Raw genomic sequence first — 16,518 nt, 5'->3', positions numbered from 1 at the left:
TACTCTGGGCCCACCATCAGCTTTGATGAGTCCTCTCCATTGTCCAACTTCGAGTTCACAGACGTGAAATGCCTTTTTCTTTCAGGGAATTGCCTCCCGTTGGACCTGGCGGCTGAGATCATGGAGAGGTTTTTGGGCCAGGCTTCCATTGTGAAGCGCGACCAGTGCTTGGAACTGGTGGAGAGTTGGGAGCGGTACAACCACATTTTCTCCCACCTCGGGATGGTGGCTCCGTCGTGGGTAGATCAAGCAGATTCTTGGGCTACCGGGAAGCGAGGGCACAAGGCCCCCGGTGTCACGCCTTCTATGACTCCCGTGATCCCGCTCTGCACCCAGAATTTGTATGCTCCTGCACTCTCATGTGCTAGCTCAACCGCCGAACCTCCCAAGGTAGAGTTGAACAAGGCGAAGCACCGGAGGCGGGTCGAGAGCGCCAGGGGCGCAAACAACATGGCTGGAGGCGAGGTCCAGCCTAGTGTAGGAGATTGGGGAGAGGACCAGTAATTCCCGACCCGGTCGGCCATGGCTAAGGTGGAGGGGTTCATGAGGCCTCCCTGGACATATACACAGTGTGGGAGATCGTTGGCCCCTCCAACAACAAAGACGTTACAGGCCCCTCGGACACCGCACTCGCTGACAAGGGTGAGGTGTTGTTTCCCCCCTCTTTTTCTTTGTCATGCCTGCACCCAAGGATCCTAACTTCGGCGTGTTTTTTCGTGTGTAGGGATTGTTGTAGTGGACTCGTTGTTGGCTTCTAACACAGAGGTTCTGGCTCCCTCAAGGGATCCGACCTCAAAGGTCCAGCTTTGGGTGGCTCTGGTAAAGGGACCGGGGATTTTCCCATAAGGGGCATGTCTCCCATAATACTCTCCACCATGATCCGATCTCATTAGTTTAATTTTTAGGTTGTGCTGATTTTCTATCTCAGCCTTAAATACCTTAAATTTATTGAGAGACTCAGATTGATCTTTAATGGGGAAGATATAGCTGTAACGTGGGAAATCATCAAGGAAGGTAATGAATGAATCGAAACCATTCACCGATGTCACAATAAAAGGATCATATATGTCCGTGTGAATTAATTCTAATAATCATGTGCTCTGAGTGGCCCCTTCTTTATTTGCTTAACGTGTTTTTCTTTAATGCAATCTATGCAGTGGTTAGAGTCGAAGAAGTCTAAGGGTTGGAGAATCTCTTCCTTAATGAGATGCTCCATTCTCCCCCTCGAAATGTGGCCTAAACGACAATGCCATAGTTTTGAAGAAATCTCATTAATTGTATTTCTCTTTCTCTTATGGCTTGCATCATAGACATTCATAGATACAGATAATTCATTAAGAGGAAGCATATAAAGTTTGTCATGTTGAATGGCAAGACTAATAACATCTGAATTAAACTTAAAAATGCACTTATTGTCTCCAACATTACAAGGAAAACCATCATTGTCTAACATCAAAACTGAAATAAGATTCCTTCTAATGGAAAGAACATAAACTACATTATTCAATCTAAGAGTGAAGCCACTATAAAGAACTAATGAAAGGGATCCGACAGCTTCAACTTTAACTTCCTTCCCATTATCCACTCTAATACTTTGCTCCCCCTTTCTAGTGTTCTCACGGTAAGGAATCCCTGTAAGGAGTTGGTAACGTACACAGTGGCACTTGAGTCAATCCACCAAGAATTAAGGAAGAAATCAGCATAAAGAGATTCATCAATGAACTTATTAAATCATTACCCTTTCTTATGAGCCACTTCAGGAAACCAACATAGTCTTTCTAGTAGTGATCCTTCTTATGGCAGAAATAGCATCCTTCATCCTTAGGTTCTTAAGAGGCAGGAGCAGGAGAAGCAGGTGCCTTGGGCGCCCTCTGCGCTGCCTTCCTCTTGGACACACATCGTGATCAAATCACTTATGGTCTATTTCTCCTTCTAAGTATCGTAGTTAATCTTGAAGGGGGAAAATTCAGGAGAGAGAGAGAGAGGTCATAATGAAGTGGACAAGAAAACTATCAGAAATTTCCATGTCCATGCCCTTGAGTTTGGCAGCCATGTCAGTCATCATCATAATATGCTCTCTTATACAACTAGACCCATTATACTTAGTGTTGAGGATCTTCTGAATGAGTGTATTGGCATAAACCTTAGATGTGCCTTTAAATTGCTTCTCTACGAACGCCAAATATGTCTTAGTCGTGTCTGAGTTAGGTACTACTTCTCTTATGGGCTTTGAGATCGAGTTTCTCATAATCATTAGTGACATGCGGTTGGACCGCTCCCACTTCTCAGAAAGTGCATCATAAGTTTTCTTTAGTTTATCATAATTCTTCACGTCAATGGCGAGAGTAATGGGAGCATCAACCCTGAGTGCATAGTTAAGGTACAAAACTCTAAGGACAACAGTCACTTTAGTTTTCTAAACGGAAAAGTTATTCCCTGTAAGTTGCTCTATACCATCAAATGTGGCAGCAACAGAGGAAGTGTTAAGAGCTAGAGGGAAAAATTGGATTAGATTAGAAAATTTATCACAAAGAAATAATTTGCATGAAAATAACCCTACGTTGGTCTGATTAAATTCATGCAAAATTAAGTTCTAATCCATATCACCGCTGGGTAGAAAAATGGAAAAGAATTTGAATGAACATATAAATAGCGCATAATTACAATCAACTTTGGTAACAAAGTAATTATGAACCTAAATAAATTGATAATAAAATTCTCCGAAAAAATCTTCCTATTGGTTCTGATTCATTCAAATAATTAATCATAATTTTGTACATTAAATATCATTAATTTTGGGCTACAAACATTAATATATCTAGTGCAAAATTGAAAATCATTAATAATCACTCGATAAACATTAAAAAATAAAAATTCCAAAACATTAAAAGGGAACGGCCCAAGCGGTCTACTCGGTCGCTCAGCCCACGGGACATGCGCTCGTGCTTCTGGCCCAATAGCACAGAGTCGGCCTAGCCTTTCTTGTGCACACCCATGAGCATCCTGGATGTCCATTCAGATTAGATGGTCACTGCCATTTTTGCCAGATTAAAACCACAGCGCGACACCGGTTGCCCTAACCCTAGCCCCATTCCTCCCCTCCTGTCCGGAGGCCACCGCGCGAGAGAGAAGCAAGAGAGGGAGGTGACCGAGTGAAATCCGGCGGTAGCAAGCCACCAACGAAGATGAGAGAGAGAGAGAGAGAGAGAGAGAGAGAGAGAGAGAGAGTAGAGTAGAGTAGAGTAGAGTAGAGTAGAGCCACAATGGAACCCCCATGGGTCAGTTCGTCGGAGCATGCGGGCGGTGGCACGTTGCTCCATCGAGTTGATATTCAATGGTTTCATGAGGGCGGAATGCACACGTGGCGGAAAGGAGACAAGCTTCGGCAGATTTGTGACGGGTGCAAGAAGACAGCGTGGCACGAGGAGATCCAGGCCGAAGGATCCGCACGCAACCGACACTGAGGAGGGGAATCCGCCGAAGGCAAGGACGAAGCAACTCCGACGGCCTTAGCAGCGACCAAAAAGCACCTTAAAACCATAAGTAAACCCACCTTCATTAGCTCTAGGGTTTGGGATTTTGGGATTTTGGGCTCGGATTGGGGAATTGGGGATTTTCTTTAGGATTTGCATTAGGGTTTTTTAGGTTTTCCCAATTCCCCTCCTTCTCAATGCTACCCGAGGTTAATTCTTGCCCTAAGGCCCTCAAACCAATCCGAATAGCACACAAGAACACACATATATGCATAAATTACATCTAATCTGAGCCTAAAAACCTCTAATTCATGAACATGTGCTCTAATCCGACACTAATTAGGGATAATTATCACTTAAACATGCTCAATTAACATTAATCTGAGACATGAACAGCCTAAAACATGAATATGTGCTTTGATCCGAGTCTATTCCATCTTAAAGATTCATATTTGACAGCTAATGTGTAACCAAAACTAATTAGGCCTGGTTGATCATAAAATGACATCAATCGAATACAATCTAATCCAATTAATGTCTAATGAGTTTGATTAGAGGCAAGTTAGGCTCTTATGCCAATTTGTAGACTTAGGTGTTCATCAATTCACAAGCTCTAAATCAAGCACACATAAAAGTGGAAGCGTGAAGCTCAAACCTGCATTCGGTGATGCCATGAGCGATCGGTGAGGAGAAGATGCGTCGGTGTAGCCGTACAGACCGTCGGTGTAGTCGAAGTAGCCGGCTTGATGTAGTTGTGTGTGTTGGTGAAGGAGCTTGGTGAGGATGTGGCCGGCATGAGGAGGAAGTGATGGCGACGGCGTGGCGGTAGTCTTCGCTCCACTACAGCGCACCCTTTAGATTGGTCTAGGGTTTAGGTATGTGGGGGCGTGCTTAGCTACGTGAGATTAATCACCCATGAGTCCCAATATTCTCCTTTATATTGTGGTACTATGTGGAACAGGACCGCAACCAAAGAGTTGGTTGCACCCTCGATTAGGGTGTGGTCATGAAAACGTGCTCTCCCTCATCTCTCGGTTGTCAGTTGGGATACTTTCGGGAGAGAGGGGGTCCGAGCTCAATTCCAACATCTAGTAATAAAACTCTAGAATGGATTAGCCGGTAGAGAAACAAGGTGACAAGGGCACAACTGACGCTAGGTGTGGAGGCTTCCGGTGGGCAAGATAGATAGGAGGGGGAAAAAGGAGGTCTGTAGTGGGCTGGTTTAGTAGTGGCGGAGATGAGACCACAATGATGACTTAGGGCTGTGATTGGGATTAGTCGATCTTGTATTGGTGAGCAGGGGTAATGTTAGCGAGGTGGATGGTGCAGTGGTAGGGGTGAGGGTGGTTAGCTCCGGGGAGTGACAGGGTTCAGGGGTATGGGAGAGTCTGAAAATATATTGGGGACTAGGGAGGTGGAGAAGAGATATGGGATATTAGATCTAGATCCTGTGGACGAAAAATTGAGTGAATGTTTTGTGATTTGCCAAAAAAGAACAGCGCTACTAAGCAAACTAGGCACATTTCTCTAGCCCCAGCCATAAAAACAACAGTACCTAAAATGAAAACATTTATCTACAAATTTATCTTATTTCAATACAATCAAGTCCGTCGATCATATTTCCCAATGACCAAGTTCACAAAAGATCACCAGACCTGAGGATGAACAATCAAGGGTGCGTAAAAAACATTTTTTTTTACTGTACGTAAAAACATCAAGATCAGATGACTAGAAACTGAAAACAAATTGGCTGGCATTGCGTGTCAGGCGAGCTGGCCAGCGTTCAAATCATGCTCTTTCCCAATCTGGCCCGCCTACAAGTTGTCACCCTCCTCCTCCTCGTCGTAGTCAGGATCATGGTCCTCCAAGACCCACCTCCCGTCGGGTCCCTTCACCATGTTCTTGTTGTTGTGCACCTTCCATCCCACGGGCACGGGGTACTCGTCGGCGAGGCAGTCATCGAACTTGTTCACCAGCGCGACGTCCCGGTCCACCACCAGCTCGAACCCGCGGTGGTCGCCCTGCCACCCGGCGATGCCGTGCAGGTGGCACTCGAGGTCGTGCGACTGCGACTCGTTGCCGTGGGGCTTGAGGAACGGCGACCGGCGCGTGTCGATGAGCAGCTCCACGCCCACGTCGGCGTAGCCCACGGGCGGGTAGTGTGGGATGCGATCGGGCCTGTTCCGGACGCGGAGCATCCGGAGGCTCGGGAGGCGGTGGAAGACGTCGCGGAAGTCGCGGTCCCCTGTGCGCGGGCTGCCGAAGACGGTGGCGGTGACCGGGACGCGGCTGTCGGAGTCCGGGGATTTGTTGTATGCATTGGCGACGATATCGACGGCGTTGAGGGTGGCCAGGGTGGCGCCCAGGCTGTGGCCGACGACGGTGATGCTGGTCTCCTCGTCCTTGTATTTGTCCATTAGCCTTGCGACCTCTGTCAACACCTGCTTGCACCATAACATGCTGAGCTAATTTCTCAAAACAATGGAGAACGGGGCATCATCTTGAGATTCTAGTTTATATGGGCAATCCTCCCCCCCCCCCCCCTCCACTTAATCATAATCATATTCATCCACACAACTATCCGATGTCAATATGCATGCAGTCAATAGCATCTCATATTCTCAGTTTCTATCCACCAAGTATGTATTGCCAACCACATTAGCGGCCTTAACTCGAAACGCCTGCATCCCTTAAAAATCTTACCACCTCTAGTACCGTCTCCGGCCTATTGTTTCGGATTCAAAACAGTGTTACTACTGTACAATCGTACTCGAGCGTTGATACAGTAACGCTCGGTTGGAAAAGTTCATAAGAACTGGACGGCCGAAGCTCACCGGCGCTAGACTACCAAGAACACTGCATCATGGGCACTGAGGATAGATTACAGAACATGTGTGCTGTAGCAGTTCATCTAAACCCGAAGAGTGGACTGTTTTGCACTTGATATTTCCCACCATTTGCCTCTATTACCAAATGGCAACTACCCCTGTTTGTTCCTCGTTTTTAGGGCAAGCAATGCTGAATTCTGCATGCAGGCCATTGTGTAGTTATGAAACTTCCAGAACTGCCATTTCATCTGAATTTTTGTACAGTAAAAAATCATATGTCCAAACATTCATTTCGTCTGAATTTTTGTACAGTAAAAATCCTATGGCCAAACATACATGTACTTCGTGATTTCAGAAATAAATCGTTAAGTGATCCAAGGAGAATACTATATGAATTCTGAGAGTTAAAGAATAGGTGAACTTTTTGAAGCTATTTGCAACTATTAGACAAAAACAAGTTGCCAATAATTCTTTCAAATATTAAGGGGGAAAAAGACTAGTTGGTTTGCTTTGCCTAGACATCCCTTGCACTAAAATCTCATGTAGTACCTAAGTGCACTGTTACAGAAAACCCTATCGCTGTCAGTTTTAAAGTGGTCATCACTGTCAGTTGAAAGTTCCAGCCGGCAGTGATACAGTCTGCCCTCGATTGATATTTTGGACCCAAAAAACTAATAAATAAATAAATTTTGCATCCGAGGAACACCACGCTCGCGCCGTCGCAAGTCACAAGTCACGTGATTATTCGCGCGAAATACGCGCGCGTGCAATTCGTGACACTCAAACCTGAGACCTCAGCTCACGCAATACATCCTTACCATCCCATCACAGAAGTACTTGTGATAATAGTAGCATATGCAATCCTTTTGATCTCTTCTGTCCAAAACTTCAAATAATTATTTGGACATCTAAATAACTTCAAATAAAAAAGTTTTTAACTACAAAGTTGTAGATCTCGTCGAGAACTAAAATTTTTATATAAATTTTGTATTCGCGCAAAATACGCGCACGTGTAGTTCGTGGCACTCAAACCTGAGATATCTCATCTCGCGCAATACATCCTTATCATCCCACCACAGAAGTACTTGTGATAATAGTAGCATATGCAATCCTTTTGATCTCTTCTGTCTAAAACTTCAAACAATTATTTGGACATCTAAATGACTTCAAATGAAAAAGTTTTCAACTACAAAGTTGTAAATCTCGTCGAGAACTACAATTTTTATATAAATTTTGTCCCTATCCAATTTCGTATGAAAAAATTATAAATTTTTAAAGATAAATTATCATCCATTATTACTGTCGGCTCGTGTTACGAACCAGTAGTGATACCTGACCAGTCACTGCTCACCCGCTATCACTGCCGTGCTTTTTATGAGCTAACAGTGACACTTGATGAACTATCACTGTCGGTTCATGGCTAGAGCTGACAATGATAGTTCAGGTATCACTGTCGGTTGGTGCCTTCACCCGGCAGTGAAGAATCACTGTCGGCTCAAGTCATCAACCGACAGTGATGCCCTTCATCACTACCGGTTCATAAGCCACATTCACTAATTCTTCTTGCGTGACTTTTGAACCGGTAGTGATGCCTTATCACTGCCAATCCATTAGCAACCGACAGTGATGAACCGACATATAAGCTTGATTTTGTAGTAATTGTGATGTTTTCATCACCTCACATTACCTATACATTTAAATAATTTTGTCACCTCACATTACCTTTAAAAAAAAAGGTTGGTTACTCCCACTTGAAGGAAAAGCCTCACACTTCCTACTCAAATAGACACAAGTACTAGAAAACTAGGCGACACCTCAAACTGGACGCAAGCTTCACGAGGCAAGCTTGTCATGGTGAGGTATCTTCCAAGCACAGCTAGACAGGTTACGCTACCTAGTAACCTAGATTGGCTAACTGTCATGTTATCAATGGATTAGGGCAATACATATATATATATATACATATATATATATACATATATATATATACATATATATATATACATATATATACATATATATATATACATATATATATATATATGTTGCCTTCTATTAGTTTGGAACAGCAACGTTTGTGTGCAATCAACTCCAAACACACATTACGAGGACACAACTTGTTTGAAATCTGAGTAGAATCTGACATAGACAGAGGTTTGCGAAAAGAAAACAAACGAAATGTACAAGCCAATTTGTACTTTCAAAATTATGAACTGTGATTGATTTTATTATAAGTGGCATTAATGCTCTCGGGGAAAAAAAGGGTTTTAAGTGGAAGCGAACTGAAAAATGAAGTGTAGAAAATTATTAAAAAAAAATCTCAAAGAGCCTGTTTGGTTCGAGGGATATGGATCCAAATGCTTAAGATTTAGTTTCCAACTAGGATAAAAGTAATCCTCTCATCCAAGCACCCCTGATAAGAGGTTACAAAGGGTAAGCGCTGCATATAGTTGAAGAGAATGCAATGAACAAGACAGACCGAAATCTCTCTTAAGTCTTGTATGATCATTTGGACTGTGGAAGATACGTTTCGCAATTTTTTTCTGCCTACACATATACACCTCATGTGAAGTGAAAACAAGATGTATGCTCATGCTAATATTGTCAAACTCCACCCACATTGCTAGAGAATACAACACATTATAATAAACTGACCAGTAAAAAAATTCTAATCACATCATATCATATCAGAGTTGAGAAGTAGCACTTTCTTCTAATATACAAAGGCACAGAAGACATATGCATTAATCTCTTTGCATTGCTTCTTTCATAAACATGTTTAAGTAATGTGATAGTTTGTGAATAGATGAATAAAATATGGTTGACAACCTACAATTTCTACAGTTAAATAGACCGATCCATGTTATAAAATAAAATTGCCGCTTCTTGATCTTTGAAGTAATACACTAATTGATATACTATATGTCAGTTTTTGTTTCTAGATGATACACAAATACCAGCTTACAATAGTTTGCAATGATTGCAACAACTAATTGAAAAATCCATGTTATACAAGTAAAATATTCACCTCTTGATTCTAGGAGTGTATAATACATTGAGTGATTATACTGTGTGTCAGTTTTTGTTTCTAGATGAGCTGCAAATATTAGCTTCTATACAACAACTACTAATTGTTTCTTTCTCTCAAATGAGGTATGGAGGCGTAGAAACAACAACTAGTAATCTCTTTTAGATATGGAGGCGTAGAAGTTTCCAGGTTTAGAATTTGGTTTTATTAGTTTCTTACCTTGTTGTTTCCTTCTTATAACTGAGAGAACGTCAGTATGCAACTGCAAGTGCATGGTTTTGATTTTTCCTACGCCTATTCTTTTCCCCCTTCTGATAGTAACCTATTATGTTTCTGCGCAGAATGCTTATTTCAAAGATTTGGCACAACAGCCGTGAGAAGGGTTTGACAAGTGGCATAATAGTGTTTTATTGGAGGCTTGCCGTACCTAAGGACTGGCGATGTTTTGTTGAGTATGTTTTCCAACACAAGAGTATAGCTTGCAAGAGAGCAAGAGAAAGAAGCAGAGCACGGACCTGCATCCTGGCGCTCTGCTTGCTCAGCTTCGATCCTTCGTCCGCCGACGTGTACAGCGACAGGTAGCCGCGGTGTACCGACGGGTCGGACCCGTCGGCGCCCTCCGGCCCGAGGATCCCTGCCGCCGAGGCGAGCGTGAGCTTGAGGTCAGCCACCCACTCGAGCGCGCGCTGCGTGCCGCGCCACGCCACAACGATGTCCCGGCGCCCGAGCGCGGCGGCGCCCTCGTCCGTGGCCACGGCCACGTACCCCATCCAGTTGCACTCCCTGCCGCAGCCCTGCCGGCAGAGCGGGCGGAGCAGCACCTTGCCGTGCACTTCGGCGCTGGCCGTGGCGTAGATGTACCGCGTGGCCGCGTACCAGCCCGGGTGGGACAAGTCCACGCGCCGGAACAGGTCGGCGCGGGGGTACCGGCACAAGCCGGCGTTCGGGGACCGGCTCTCGCCGATGAACGCCTCGTACGTGGCCATGATCATCTCGCCGTAGGCGATGAGGCAGCGGCGGAGGTCGACGTCCAGCGGGTCGAGCATGCCGTCCCAGTGCTCGCTGCCGTGCAGCTCCCTCCACCGCCCGGCCATGTCACCGGAGAACATTGCTAGCGTAGTGTGATCGATCTGAATTCTGAAAGCTCTGGTCCTGATCTTTCAGGAAAAGAAAGCTCTAGTCCTATGCCTCCCTTTTGCCGACCTGTGTGTTACTACAAGGTTAGGTTGACCTCGTAGCTAGGTGTACAAGCGCAGCATTCTTTTGCTCACATGGCACATGACACTACGACAGTGGACATGTAAAGAATTCAAGGATCCAGAGCGAAATGGGACCATCTTAATCTGTCACTGTAATATTGTATAAAATTGTTCTTGTTAATTAATGTTGTTCATGTATTGGCTTGTAAAATATTGCCAGCTAGTAGAATTATCTGACATTATGCACAATGGACTAGTCTTCAGAAAGAATCGTCGAATCATTATTCGCATAGCCTTTAGATTCCATTTTCAGGACTAAGGAAAATGAGAGAGCATATCAAGATAACAGCTTTCAAAAAGAGAGGATTAAAAAGCACCTCTGGATTTATCGTACTAACAACTACAACAAATGGACGATGGAAGGAAAATAGATCAGTGGGCTGTGGGCGCATGATCTTTTTGTCGCAAAATTACAAGTTGCGACAATAACTAAGAAAGAAAAAAAAGCACAACACGAGAGGGTTTATGCCTAATTTATATCCAATACCAGGAAGAAGGTGACCACCTCCTGTTTGGAGCCTTCCTCGCCGCGAGATGTGGTGGCCTCTCAAAGTGATCGCACCGGCCGCAGCGCCTGGCCAGGGGAGAGAGCAGGTTGCCGGTGATCCATTAGACCTGCCAATGTGAGAGCGAGAAGGCGAGAGAAAGAAATGGACAGAGATGCAGTGCTGCGAACGTGGAGCCAACTTCATTGGGCCATTTACAAAATATCTTCTTCATCCTAGTCGGGTTGGTAGTTCTTAATTTGAGATTAATCTGATCATGTCATTTGTAGTGGAGTTGACATGGCAATAATTCTCTCTCCCCCCCCCCCCCACCCTCATTTTTAGTAGCAAATCTGAACTTTTTTTTTATAAAAAAGGTCCTACCTTTTCTCCAAATTTGATATAAGGAACAAATTATTGTAACTATATTATCTTATTCACAGGATTCATTAAACTTTGTTTCTGACTATTATTCTTTTCTTGGTAGAATTCCTTTTTTTTTTAGTAATTTCTGAATTTACTGTATCGGAACTCTTTGTTGTATTGTGACCTTATCCTATTTCGGAATTTACTGAACTTGCTTTTACCTTATCCACTAAAATGAAAAAAAAAACAGTTCAGTAATCCAAGGATGTGCATTTTTAAATACAAGGAAGTACCCGTGCACAAGAGCATATTGATCCACATATGCACAAACTCAACTTCATATCTTGGATCTGATGGATTGGACCAAGTGGGTGAATTCCATCGTCTCACTTTGGCAACAGACAGAAGCTACTAAAATTTACTGATTTTTTAATACAGAAATTTGTCAAAATACAATTTTAAACATAATGACATGCATTTCTTCACTGACAAACAGCTACAAAGACACAAATTAGTTTCCCTCTGTTTTAATTGTGCCTTTTGAGCTCTTAATTGTAATTCGTTGTCCTAATGACAGAAATGAAACAACTAAACCGCACAATTACGCTCGTATCCAACTGACAAGATGATCTGCCAGGCTACATCACTTATCATCATGCTCATTGTCGGCCAGATGCCATTGACCATCCTTGCCTTTCACCATACCTTTGTTCTGTACGACCCACCAAGAGGATGGAATTGAATACTCATTCTTCAGTGCATCTTCATGTTTGTCCACTAAAGCGATGTCTCGATCAACCGCCAACTTGAACCCTCCATTGCTCCCTTGTGCCCCTGTAATCCCATGCATGTAGCACTCCATGTCATGCCATGTTAAGGGGTTTCCAGGGACCTTCAAGTAGGGTGATTCCCCTGTGTCGATCATGAGCTCTGTACCGACATCATTGTATCCTAGCTTTGGCCACTTTGGGACCAGATCGGGAGAGTTTCGGACACGGAGCAATCTCAAATCTGTTGCACTGTCAAATGCTTTCTGAAAATCGGGGTTGCAACTCTAGGACTTCCAAAGACAAAGGCAGATGCGGGCCAGCTCTTGTTGTAGCCTTTGGAGACGATGTCAATGGCATTGTGGTGGTAAGTGCTGCCCCAAGGCTGTGACCTGTTATGGTGATGCTAGTCTCGTTCTTGTACAAAATCTTGTATCCTTTTGATCTCGTTCGACACCTACTAATTTTTTGTTAGTTTGATCAGCACATTTTTTTTAACAAATGATAAGCAAAATGAAGGAGCTGCATTAGATATGCACGATCAAGGAGACAATGATCACTATTCAAGGTCTAGTTTGTTAAAAATGCAGTGAGCCCATCAACCCAAACTTTCTTGTCTTAGAATGCACTAGTTGTGCCATAATTGTCCTTGTGCAGGCTAAGCTTCGGATGACTCACAAGTGGGATCGTCTCCCACCTGAAATCATGATGATGCCTCCCTAGTGCTAAGGTGGAACAGAAAAAAAAAAAACCAAGGCGACAGAGTGGGTGGATTACCTAATTCAAACTGAAAAATAATCCACGTGCTCATTTCTGAGAAACCAGAACGACACTTCTCAAACACGACTGCTCAACTAGAGAACAGGTACCTAGTTCAAAAGGCAAATCAGTACTTAACAGATATAGTGCACACAAATCATGCTATTTTAATGAAGTACAACAACAATAAAGCCTTTTAGTCCCAAGCAAGTTGGGGTAGGGTAGAGATAAAACCCAATAAGAGCCACCACCAACAAGGATATAAAGTTAAAAAAAACCCACCAAGAGTCCCAAGCAAGTTGATATCTTAGTGAAGTAACACTCTTTATATATACTCCTTTGTTCTTTCCATTGCTTGAACTCTAATGAAAGAGCACCAGCACTTCAAGCATAGACATAATTACAAATCATATTCCACTCTAGACCTTGCTGTTTAACTTGCCCACATACTGGAATTGTTTTGCTTAGAAAGATGAGATAATTTATACTGGTTTCTGGATATGCTGGTGCTTGAATGAGTTACCTGATATCTTGCACTCTCTTTGCTGTATCGTGACCCTGGATCAGCACTTGTGTAGATGGAAGTCCACCCTCCATGCACACAGGGGTTAGTTGTGCTGCCTGGCAGAACTATTTCTGAAGCAGGCACCAAGGAAATATCAAGGTCATCCATCCACTCTACCATCCTTATTGTCCCACGCCATGCCACTACCACATCCCGCCTCCTGAGCACTTCCTTACCCTCGTCTGTAGCTACTGCAACAAACACCATCCAACTTGACTGTCTGCTCCATGCAGCCTTCGACAGTGACTTTACCATGAATCCATCAGGCAAGCTGACTGTACACATTGCATATATGAACTTTGTAATCTCATACAAATCTGGGTTTGATACATCCACCCTGGTGAGGAAGTCCCTGCGGCTGAAAAGGCAAGACCCAGCATACCTTGATCTTCTCTCTCTGTTTAGCCCAGTATAGGCTGCCTGGGAGAGCTCACCATAGTTGATGATATTCCTCTGGAGGTCGAGGTCAAGGGGATAAAGTAGCCCCTTCCAATAATTCATGCCATTGAGTTCTCCATCTTTTGGCAATGTTTCCGATCCCTCTTATTTGGATCATCTTTGCCGTGTGCGCTTCAGTTTCTTTTTCGTGGTTTTCTACAAGCTACAAGAGCCCAGAAGTTCATGTTCCACCTGCATATATATAGGTATGATGATAGGTGGTAGCTTCTCCATTAGATCTGCAGTTCAATATGCATGAAGAAGAGGAACTCCCCAGTCATCCTGGATTTGAAAGCATAGAGAAGCTTGCATGGATCAAATAAGGACTTAAAGAGAACTCCACCATTCTATTCATACCACCTGGCACTAGCCAGACAAAGTAGGGAAGGCAAATAATGTGCAGCCACCATATCCTTGTGTGCTTCTCAAGATAGGCATTCACCTTCTAGGACCAGCAGGCAGCAGTGGACCATGTCTGATGTCAAAGGTTTTACTCCAACCAAAGGGGCTAGTGTAGATATAAAATACGGTTTGTAGTCTTTGGACCATTGTCCAAACTAGATATATCAATCAAATCGAATTGATAACAAGAGCATTTGACAGTTAAAATCTTTACAACCCATGCTTGTTAAGTATATATGTACAATCATACCTATGTCTTCACTAGAAGAAACCACAAACAATAACCATATAATAATTAAAATTCTGTTCAGAAAGGAAGGATGCAGCACCATCTCACAAGTCACTTCTATTGACAACATGCGTACAGACACTGAGACACAGGAAAGCTGGCATGCAGTTGACATGGCTTGGCTACATTCCAATAGTCTGATAGACATCACTAATCACAATTATTTGGTAGAGGAAACACGATTAGCTTAGAAGTCACTCCATCCCACCAAAGATTTCGTTCTTTTTAGGTTAAGACTTAAGACAGGTCTAGCTGGTTTCAAGGTTTTTGAGTTTTAGCAGTTTCCTTTCTGGAGAAGCTTACTGTACAAATATAGAAAAATTTAGTAACATGGTAACGACATAGATACATCTTTGTTAGATCTTGTGGGTTTCATCTCTAGTCTACCCCAACTTGCTTGGGACAAAAGCTTTGTTGTTTGTGTATGGTAACAACGTAGATACAGCTCATCAGTCTACCTGTCACTTCCACAGTATATTTCATCGAGATATTATCAGCAACTATTAAGTCTTGGCCTAACAAACATATTTTAGTGCCCCAAAATCAATTAATTATTAATTCAGTACTCTTATAAAAATAATGGAACCCTCAAACACTTCAAAGTTGCAACTATTGTTTTTCCTCTTTTTTTGAAAAAGAAACTCACAACTATTGTGATAATTTTTCTAGGATAACATACCGTGTTGCCTCACTTTATCTGTGGCTCTCAAATTGTTGCTGAGAAAACTTGTAAGTACTTCTCTGATGCATCAGATATTTGAAGAAATACCAGTCAATCTTCTTCCATGCACGAGAAAGTGCCAGAACAGTCTCAAGTATCATGGGCTCCTCATTCTTCACCCTTTTAGATCATTAAACTGAGCTTGACAATAAACATATAATATCCTGTCCGAGCACTAGGCCACCAGTATTACATGACCATGTCTGACCCCTGCAGTTTTGCATTAAAGGTGAGAACCTTCAATTCACAGGGATGAATATTTTTTAGTTTCACTAAAACTGTCGAAGTGGTTAATTCCTATCTTGGTTCAGTTTGAGGATGTGTTTTTAACCTATTTTGACCTTGTCACAAAAAAAAATGGGATCACCATGACACAACCACAAGTGAATTGAGAAACAAGTCAGGCTATGAGCACATGAATTGAGAAACATGCGCCGTTAATTGCCACCATAAGATGATTTCATAAGTTCTTCTAGCTTTCAGGCAGCAATACATCTCGAAATCTTCTTTGCAATACTGCACAACGCGCTATTGCTACCATCCAAACGCGTGTTCTAGGATCTTAAGCAGAAGCCTCACTGCCATGCAGACCCTGGAGTACAACATTACATCCTATGTCCAAGGATCATACTTTTCCAAAATACCCTGAATCTTGCAGTTTCAAAAGAAATTATAAGTTGGGCTATCAATTTTCAATTATGTAAAACTCATATATCAATACCCACTTTATGATCATATCAACCACTGAACTCAGACAGATCTATTTTACTGAGGAAATGTAGTCCAAGTTGGTTAACCTTATAGATGAATCCATATAGAGCAAATTGTCCAAGAAGAGAACATGAAAGAGAACATACTGGTCCATTCCCAGAAATCCTCACAAGAGCAATCCCCATCTTCGAACCGGTGGAACAGACTGTTATCCCCGAGAACCACAACCCTTCCTGTACACTTATGGCTTGTTTGCTTGGGCTTCTGCTTTTGGGTTTTTTCTGAAAGGCTGTTATTTTGGCTTATCTGAAAAGCTGCTTTTGAAAATAGACTGTTAACTTTTATAACAAATTTTTAGTTTCTCAGCATATAGCTTCTCAGAAAAACGTTTCTCAACGAGTTTCTCAGAAGTAGGCTTCTCCAGAAG

General features: G+C 42.9%; 1 protein-coding gene and 1 pseudogene across 2 annotated transcripts; both read right to left on the bottom strand.

Moving 5' to 3' along the window:
* Positions 1-5,054: 5,054 nt before the first annotated feature.
* LOC133889086 (phospholipase A1-II 2) lies at positions 5,055-11,377 on the bottom strand. Of its 2 annotated transcripts, none has more exons than XM_062329555.1 (3): positions 11,076-11,377; positions 9,845-10,532; positions 5,055-5,914 (listed from the first exon to the last, which is right to left on the bottom strand). In XM_062329555.1, exons 2-3 carry the CDS (start codon positions 10,436-10,438, stop codon positions 5,288-5,290), a joined length of 1,221 nt encoding a protein of 406 aa, XP_062185539.1. In that variant the 5' UTR covers positions 10,439-10,532; positions 11,076-11,377; the 3' UTR covers positions 5,055-5,287. The 2 variants fall into 2 exon arrangements, with proteins under 2 accessions (XP_062185539.1, XP_062185530.1); XM_062329546.1 differs by having other exon boundaries at positions 11,094-11,377.
* Positions 11,378-11,848: 471 nt separating this feature from the next.
* Positions 11,849-14,086, bottom strand: LOC133916868 (phospholipase A1-II 1-like; annotated as a pseudogene).
* Between the last annotated feature and the right edge of the window lie 2,432 nt (positions 14,087-16,518).

The sequence above is a fragment of the Phragmites australis genome, chromosome 1, assembly GCF_958298935.1.
Source record: "Phragmites australis chromosome 1, lpPhrAust1.1, whole genome shotgun sequence".
NCBI classification, from domain to species: domain Eukaryota; kingdom Viridiplantae; phylum Streptophyta; class Magnoliopsida; order Poales; family Poaceae; genus Phragmites; species Phragmites australis.
Note: the sequence above shows the minus strand (reverse complement) of the source record. Positions and strands in the feature narration are given on the sequence as shown.

What these genes read in the sequence shown, in the direction of transcription:
- LOC133889086 (XM_062329555.1), bottom strand. Translation starts at nt 10,438, where the DNA reads ATGTTCTCCGGTGACATGGCCGGGCGGTGGAGGGAGCTGCACGGCAGC. An exon ending in AGCAGAGCGCCAGGATGCAG is followed by an intron (nt 5,915 to 9,844) that starts GTCCGTGCTCTG and finishes TGGTGCAAGCAG; the next exon opens with GTGTTGACAGAGGTCGCAAG.